At 38.0% G+C, this 8,864-nt stretch overlaps 1 protein-coding gene across 4 annotated transcripts; it reads right to left on the bottom strand.

Annotated features, from left to right (window-relative positions):
• Positions 1 to 200: 200 nt before the first annotated feature.
• On the bottom strand, positions 201 to 8,633 carry mtdhb (metadherin b). Of its 4 annotated transcripts, XM_079626189.1 has the most exons (14): positions 8,063 to 8,633; positions 7,625 to 7,714; positions 7,437 to 7,521; positions 6,569 to 6,769; positions 6,421 to 6,474; positions 6,167 to 6,337; positions 4,768 to 4,806; positions 4,519 to 4,581; positions 4,311 to 4,432; positions 2,958 to 3,068; positions 2,793 to 2,876; positions 2,632 to 2,713; positions 1,155 to 1,262; positions 222 to 739 (listed from the first exon to the last, which is right to left on the bottom strand). In XM_079626189.1, exons 1-13 carry the CDS (start codon positions 8,396 to 8,398, stop codon positions 1,192 to 1,194), a joined length of 1,509 nt encoding a protein of 502 aa, XP_079482315.1. In that variant the 5' UTR covers positions 8,399 to 8,633; the 3' UTR covers positions 222 to 739; positions 1,155 to 1,191. The 4 variants fall into 4 exon arrangements, with proteins under 4 accessions (XP_079482314.1, XP_079482316.1, XP_079482315.1 ...); XM_079626188.1 differs by having other exon boundaries at positions 201 to 1,262; XM_079626191.1 differs by lacking the exon at positions 4,768 to 4,806 and having other exon boundaries at positions 411 to 739; positions 8,063 to 8,595.
• Positions 8,634 to 8,864: the final 231 nt, after the last annotated feature.

Raw genomic sequence — 8,864 nt, 5'->3', positions numbered from 1 at the left:
GCTGACATATGCGGGATTCTCAAATCATTGTCCGCTTAAACCCAGCTGCCTCACATTTATTTTTTTAATTGTAACAGCCACATCTCAATCGTCACAATGTTTCATTATTAACGAACATTTACAAAGATGAATAAGTGCTGTAAAATATATTGCTCATAGTTAGAGCATGTAAGCTAACGTATTGACTTAAATTAACAAATGAGACCTTAAAGTAAAGTTATCCATATTTTAAAGAATGTTTTTATTGTTTTTGTCCATACAGTTGAAGTCAGTGGTGCACAATACAACACCGGAGTCTCTGGAACCCATCTTTCAAAACATCTTGTGTGTTTCATAGAAGTTTGGGATGACAATTTTAATTTGAGTGAAAATGACAACATTTAAAACCGAATAATCAGACATTAACACAGCTGTGCAAAGAAACTCTTTAATCTGTATTACTCGATTAACGATTAATTTAATCAATAAATACGAAAGAGGAAACCGCATGCAGCTGACAGATCGTTGCTGGCATCTTGCACAACACAAGTTAAGGCATTAAAATTTTCCTGACACTGCTGTACTGTACTGGTGTAACATTGATCACACAAAACCCGGCCGACGTCACTACTACTTTACCAAAGCGTACAGTAAGAAGTTGTTTGTCTGATAATAGCATCATCTACTCGTGCTCACCAGCAGGAAGTCTCTCAGAGTTCGGTACGGTTTTCACATATGGCTTGATTTCTTGCTTTTCCTCCTAACGACAGAAAAACAAACCAGCGCGGCTAAATTAGTGCACTCTAATCCGCCTTAGTGTTTCATGAATGAAAGATGAGACAACGCTCTCATGTAACAGCTCAATGATCTATAGGTTTCTGTGCGTAATCTTAAGTGTTCTTGATTCGTCCCTAATGCTTCATGAGGATCACCAGGATCTTCTTACAAAAACATTTTGCTGCAAATACAAATCATTTCAAATTGACTGTATAATTAGCAATTAACATTAAAAAAAAGAAACTAATCTGAAGCATCCCTTCATGTGACGGGTAACGTTACAGTACATTGTCTAGATATACCTAATGGGATGTGGACACTAGGATGGGATTCACAACACAGTGGATTAAGGGTATCAAAAAAACGAGTCACTCAGGAAGTATGAAATTCTGTACAACCCCAAGATTGCATATGTCGTCATCTCTTCCGTACTCTTCATGTCTCTCTTCTAGCCTTCTTCTTTTTGACTGGTGGTTTCGGGGACTCCCGGGTGTCATCTGTTTTTTCTGGTGGAGAAGAGATAGTGTTTTGCAAACCTTTAAAGTGCTTTTTTTGGAAATTGCTTTTCATGTTGTGTGTAATATAGCTGTTTGTGAATGTAAAAATGGATGATAAATGGAGTTATTGTCTCCCGAAAGAAAGAACCGATTCTGAACTGCCTGAAAGTCGTCGGTAATTCCAGTCTCACTTCCTGCATGATTCAACGTAACTAATTTGCATAATGCCAGGCTGTTGTTTTCATTGGCTACCACCAACAACGTCTACTTTGAACCGCCTTCAAACACTGTAGTTGTAGCTGAGGCCTGGAAGAGTTTGGTTTGACATGTCGAGAACACGCTGTTTTAAACAAAAGCAAATTTACTTCGCATGCACTTCTAAAGGATGAGGACTCGGGCTCGAATTGATAGAGACAGAGCGTATTTAGGCCACGCCCACACCGGGGAGGAAAACAATCCAACCGTCTCCATTGACCAAAAAACGAGTGTTTAAGGACATAAAAGTGGATTCAGGCAGTTGAGACAGAGCGTAACGTGTCTAATTACTCTGAGAACTAACGTACGCCCGCTGGAGGAGAACGTAATCGGCAACACAGGTTAGCTTATCTTACAGAAATATAATATATAAAACTGACATTTGGGTATTTGACTCACCAGTGACCAAATGTTTAACTTACTGCACACGTAACTGTATTTTTTGTGCATACTGAGTGTCAGGATCCCACAATTTACCCATTCGTTCCAGCCTGTATCCACTTTTAAGTCCTTAAAAGCTATTTTTGGGGGTCGACAGCTTATAAAAACGAATTTCTGGGTTTTTTAGCTTGTTTGCTGTACACCTCGTCACACAGCAGCTTTTAGGCATTTTTCTGTCTTTTGTTAGAAGCAAGAAATGACAAGGAGGCAGCCTCTCGCAATGCAAAGTCAATGGAAACGGTTGGATTGTTTTCCCCCTGGTGGGCGTGGTCTTCAGATTATGACGCGTTACGCTCTGTCTCTATATGATAAAACTGCCACCATTATTACTGTTTGAAGGCTCCAGAGAGGAAATTCAGATATGGTAATGAGCGTTCCGTTTCCGACATGTGCTGTAATCGGTAGACCAATCACAACAGACTGGGCCATCTGACCAATCAGAGCAGAGCAGGCTCTTGAAAATGAGGGGCTTAGAGAGCCTGAATCCTTTGTTAAACCGTTTCAGACAATAACAAAACAGGTGATTCTACTATGTATATTATAAGAAAACTAAAATGTTTTTTGACCTTGGATGCATGTAAACCTATTGTAGGAGACCTTTCAAAACAAAATTAGGAACCTTAAAAATAGCACAATTGGGGCACTTTAAACTTAAACGCTTTTATATGGTGGTTGAACGTACTTTGTGTTGGTACAGGAGTGGATTTGTCAGTCGGCTCGGGTCCACCCGTTCTCTGTTGCGTCTGTACTGGAGCTGACGGTGGCTGTGAAGATGATGACAGCTTTAGGAGCTAGTTTTGTTTCTAATAGCCAGATGAATGTCGAAAAACAAAGAGTTCTCACCCCTGCTGTGGCAGTGGAGACGTTTCCCGTCATGCTCTGTGCCGGTGTCGCAGCGCTCGTGTCTCTCTCTGCCTTCATCTGCGACTGAATATGATACAGATTTCCTGCATGAGGTTTGAAGTAACAGTTCAGTCCTTTGTCAATAATTTCTGGAAATATTCTCACCGGAGCAGAAGGTCCAGCATCTTCCACTTTCTTCTTCTTCTTTTTCTTCTTCTTAGCTTTAACGCTGCCAGGGGCGCCAGCTTCGTCTTTATCTTTCTCGTCATCAGACTCCTGTAGAATGAAGAGAAATGAAAAAAAATTAGGCAGTTTTCAGCCTTGTTTCAATTTCTTGGTTATAGGGATGCGAATTGTCAGGATTTACTTAAATTCTGATTCTATTAACAATTTTTTAACCATATTATTTTAGTAACAATGCCTTTTCAAAGTACCATTTATTACAAGAAAACTGGGCAACACTTTACAATAAAGTCCCATTAGTTCATTTTAGCAATACATTTGTTAGGTTCATTAGTTAACTACCTTAGTTAACATGAACTAAGAATGAACAATACTTCTTCAGCATTTATTAATTTTAGTTCATATTAATTTATTAATACATATTAATACGTTATTAAAATCAAAGGTTGTTTTTGTTAACATTAGTTAATGCATTGTGAACTAACATGAACAAACAATGAACAGCTATATTTGTATTAAATAACATTAACAAAGATGAATAAATACTACAACAAATGTATTGCTCATTGTTAGATCATGTTAGTTAATACATTAACTAATGTTAACTAATGAACCTTATTGTAAAGTGTTACCCAGTATTTACTTTTTTTTGTTAAAAACTGTTCCTTGATCAAGTTAGATTTTAATAATATATTAGTAAATGCTGAAATCTAAATGCTTTAGAAGTATTTTACATCGTTAGTTTGTGTTAACTAATGGAACTTTATTGTAATTGATTACTCAACTGTTTATCTTTAATGCATTTATTTGAAGTCGGAATTATAGAGATTAATTTGTGAGTCATTTTGACTGATTCATTAAAAGAAGCGACTCGGAGTCATTTGTTCTTTACATCAGTAACCAAGGATTCCCTATTTTTTCGTCAATTTTTTCCTCTGATCTAAAATATTTTCTATTACCCCCTCAGATTTCAATTTAATATTTCAACCCATTCGCATGTCCTTTGATATCAATTTATGTTCACATGACATGCAGGTAAATTATTAATTTTTTTGTGATATAATTATTAGCTTTATCAAGTCACAACCCCCCCTGCAGTTTGTAATAAAACTATGTTTGTTTGTACTAGTGTGGAAAGATGTCTATTTGCAATAGCAGTCTTTCTCGCTCTCATCACCATCAATATTTCTAAAATGTAGAAACAGATTCTGATCAAAACCCAGATCAGAAACTTCGATTCCTTCTCGTTATTAATTGAGAGAGGTCAAAATTAAGTTTGTTTCCACAGGCCTACAGCTGCACAACGAACTGACCTGTGCCACTTCCAGGACTGACCTGTGCCACTTCTGGGACTGGCGGCTCCAGCGGTAGTGTGTTCACGGGCTGTTGCTCAACATAGTTCCCCCACTCCTCCGATGGAGCGTTCCAATCACACGATGGATCTGCAGATGTGCTTTCTTAGGAACACAACAGCAACTCTCAGTAAGTCTGTGACTCCGTCTATGTGAATGAAAGCAGGTTCTGGCCATGTATAGATTCTTACTTATTCCAGACCACTCGTCATCCACTGGTACAGGAGGCTGAGCACACCAACTCAGGTCAGGTACTGTAAACAGAGTAAACACATGTTTTGAATTTTTTTTGGATGTAGTTATTTTTATATGCGACAGATCATGGTGAAACTGGAGATACTGTACATGATTAAGTGGTACAGAGAAACAGCTCCTGGCTGAATATGAGCAGAGCTACAGTTTAGTTTAGTTACGCATTTATTTCATAAGTTTGTAATTACCAGCAGTCAATCCACTGAATGAAACAATGGTCCATGAGCCTGTATTAAGAATAAAAAATAAACAAATTAATCTACTTGCATTTTACATTCAATGTATACACAAAGAAGTATCGTATGCTCACAAAATAATTGCATCAGCATCATTACTCCAGTCTTCAGTGTCACATGATCCTTCAGAAATAATTCTGATATGCTACTTAAAAAACATTTCTTATTATTATTATCAATGTTGAAAACAGTTGTGCTGATTAATATCTTTGTGGAAACCATGATACATTTTTTCAGGATTCATTCTTGAATGGAAACTTCAATAGCACAGGATTTATTTGAAATATAATTATTTTGCACATTTTGCACATAAGTATTAAGGAATTAATTAAATTAATTATTAATTTAAAAAACTCACTGAATAATACATAAAGAGGTGTAACTGAGATAATAGAGAATACATTAAAGGAACACTCCGACTTTTTGGGACTTTAGCCTATTCAACTTATTCCCCAGAGTTAGATAAGTCCATACATACCTTTTTCATCTCCGTGCGTGCTATAAGTCTGTTTGACGCACCCACCGCTAGCCTAGCTTAGCACAAAGACTGGATGTAAATGGTTGCAGCTAGCATACTAAATCCAAATAAGTGACAAAATAAAGCAAACATTTTCCTATTTACATGTTGTGACTTGTATAGTCACAGAGTGTACAAAAAACAAAGTCAAATGAGACACAGACATATTTTAACTGTATAAATACTGGGAACTATATTCTCTGAAGGCGAAGCACTGCTGCTTGGGCGGAGTGATAACCGCAGCACCTGAGACGCGCTCTGAACGAACTCTCTGCTCCTCACCACGGCGCGTCTCAGGTGCTGCGGTTATCACTCCGCCCAAGCAGCAGTGCTTCGCCTTCAGAGAATATAGTTCCCAGTATTTATATGGTTAAAATATGTCTGTGTCTCATGTGACTTTGTTTTTTGTACACTCTGTGACTATACAAGTCACAACATGTAAATAGGAAAATGTTTGCTTTATTTTGTCACTTATTTGGATTAGTATGCTAGCTGCAACCATTTACATCCAGTCTTTGTGCTAAGCTAGGCTAGCGGTGGGTGCGTCAAACAGACTTATAGCACGCACGGAGATGAAAAAGGTATGTATGGACTTATCTAACTCTGGGGGATAAGTTGAATAGGCTAAAGTCCCAAAAAGTCAGTGTGTTCCTTTAAGATAGAATAAATTTGATTGACAAGTTTCAAGTCAGATTCACACCATGCATCTCCTGCATGAGCACCAAGGCTCAACCGGTCCATCATTTTATAAGACATACAATAAGTGATATAATAAGTCAAAACATGCCCTTCTCGTGAAGAAATTGTGATTCCTGAAACTTTTTTTCTCAGTACCTTCCATATCTTGGGACCAGACAGAGGGTTCACTGGTCTGACGCTCAGTAGGGACAGTCATGCTGGTCCAGCTCTCTGCCTGAACACTGGCCATCTGAGGAGGAAGCTGCAGGCCCACATCACTCAAGCCAGAACCATTAACAGCCAGCCCTTCCTCCCAACATGGTGGCACTACCATGATCAATAGAAGCATAAACAAACAAATAAGTCTATCTATTTTTCACATTATAATCTGTTAACGCTTGATTGATTACCTTGAGGAATGACAGTGTCTCGTACAAAACTTGCTTCAATTTCAGGTGGGTCAACTAAAATGTTGGGGGAAAAATTGTTTTGTTTCTCCCATTATCTATTCACAACTGTAAAGTACCATAACAAATTATAAACAGTGATCATATATACCCTCCACTTCTCTTTGGACTGGAGGTGTAGAATCAGTGGTGGTGATGTTGGTTTCTTGTTCTTCTGGGGTGGTTTGGACCTGCTCCATTGTACTAATCAAATCTGCTGTTGCTACTGGGCTGCCTGACCCATCGCCTGGAGGCTTGTCCTTCCGCTTCAGTTGTCGTTTCTCACGGTTACTGACCTTGGTCTCCCAGGTACCTGACAGATACAATTACAATGACAAACATGTTCCAACCACTATGCAAATACAATTCAAGTTCTGAGCCACAAGAATTTATTAGGCAAATAACTTCTGTAAACTATTATTTATTTATATATATATATATATATATATATATATATATATATATATATTCAGTGAAGCTACACACTCCATCAATTAGGGTCAGAATAACTGTTGCTAAACATAAAACATGCCAGAAACATAAAAATCACTGCAATATTGGTCCAATCATTGACTTTAAGCATTTGCCCATTTAAATCGAAACAGCAACTTGTTTTTTTTTGGGCTGGGCAGTGTGTTATATTAATATATAATATGTAAAATATATATTTGTCAAATCATATATATATATATTCATTTTTTTTATTGTTTGTTTTCTTGGCACTTTGGTCAATACCAGTTGATTTTAAATGTGCTATACAAATAAAGTTGTGTTGTATTGTATTGTATACACACTCGTATATGTGTGTGTGTGTGTGTGTATATATATATAAATAAAAATAAAATACCATTATGCATGTAAGCTTACAAATAAAAATATACATAATTGACCATTTATCTTATAAATCACTTATTTTGTACTTTTTTTTAAAACTAATTCTGTGTCTATAAAGTATGGGATTTATATTAATCAAAATATACCTTCATCAGGTTCTTTGCCGTCAACAGATACAGAAGATTTTTTCTCTTTTGCAGGAGGCTTTGGCTTTTTCTTATTCTTCTTTGCCTAAAACCACGAGGAACATCAGAATAAATACATGACAGTATTTTAATTTTTGGCTGAACTATCCCTTTAAACCTAAATGTAAATGGCAATGCATCATTATGACCTTGTCAGTCTTCACTCCATGTAGTTCTTGGTCGTCCAGCACTTTGGCATCTTCCTGCGGTTCAACAGCAAGTCCATTTCTCTGGGCCTTCTGTGAAACATTTATTTTAAAATAAAAGACAATGGGGATAGTAATAAATGTAAAAGTTACTACTGATATTTTCATTAAGTGTGGTGATTTTATTCAAATTATGTCATTGGAAAGCTGTTTTGAATAGAATTTGGATGCCTGATGTCAGTTACTGGTGTTTTAATCGTGTACGACTAATGAATCGTTTGAGTAAATGATTCAATGACTCGTTCATACAACATAATAATACTCGCTTGTCTCCACCAATAGGCGTAAACGTTGCAACCTGCACTAAACGAATCTGACGAATCTTTTCGGTACCGATTCAAAATAAACGAGTCAGTAACCCCCCCTCTAAACGAAGCAAACCTTTTCTGCATTCTTCTTTCTGTTCCTTCTCTTGGGCTCATCTGCTTTCTTCACCGGCTGCCCTGGACCGGTGTTTTCGGCGGCGTCTTCGGTCTCGGTCCCTGTAAGCCTTTTAGAGAAACCACGACAGACCGAGACCCAAAAGATTACCAAGAAAACAAGTCCGACCCAAGCTGTTAAAAGGAGCAGCCATGGAGCGCACAGATCAGGATTCAAGCCCAAGTCTATTCCCAGCTCAGACTTCAGATAGACGAGGCCGGTCGACAGGGTTTCTCTGACATATCCCGTTATCTGCTCCACATGCTGTGAAGCGATCTCTTGCCAGCCCGGTGCCATTGCAATCTATTGTTCGGGCACCGGCGTGCAATCATTCACAAAATCAATACTTTGAGATAATTACACGGGAATAAACGTTGCTTTGCCAGTTTGCCCCCAGCGTGCCACCGATTAACGTTACTGCTGCTATTGCTGCTTCTGTTCAGTGAAGGTGCATGAACTGACTTGCAGACAAGCTCCCCTTATTGGGCTGGAGTGCAATTGAGTTTACTTACTGTGTTTTCCAACTAGGGGTAAGCTATGTGTACCCCAGAGCAGGGTTTTCCCAAAAAATTTTATGCCAGGGCCCCCAAAATATGGCGTATTGTTAGTTGGAACCCCTTCTTTAAATGGAATCTAATATTTTAATATGGCATTGTTGTCTCGCGAATAACACGAATCAACAACAAATAAATAAATAAAAGCAGATGTGTCTGTTTTGTGCACCTGCAGCTCACGAAGAAAGCGACAGGGGGCGCTTGTGGTC

Source organism: Phoxinus phoxinus, assembly GCF_949152265.1.
Source record: "Phoxinus phoxinus genome assembly, chromosome: 10".
Lineage (NCBI taxonomy): Eukaryota > Metazoa > Chordata > Actinopteri > Cypriniformes > Leuciscidae > Phoxinus > Phoxinus phoxinus.
The sequence above is the reverse complement of the archived record's forward strand: the minus strand, read 5'-3'. Positions and strand labels throughout refer to the sequence as shown.

Coding starts and splice junctions, on each gene's coding strand:
- mtdhb (XM_079626188.1), bottom strand. CDS start 8,398: ATGGCACCGGGCTGGCAAGAGATCGCTTCACAGCATGTGGAGCAGATA. Junction 6,770..7,436: donor CGGCAAAGAACCTGATGAAG/GTATATTTTGAT, acceptor TGTATCTGTCAG/GTACCTGGGAGACCAAGGTC. Junction 4,433..4,518: donor TGACGAGTGGTCTGGAATAA/GTAAGAATCTAT, acceptor TGTGTTCCTAAG/AAAGCACATCTGCAGATCCA.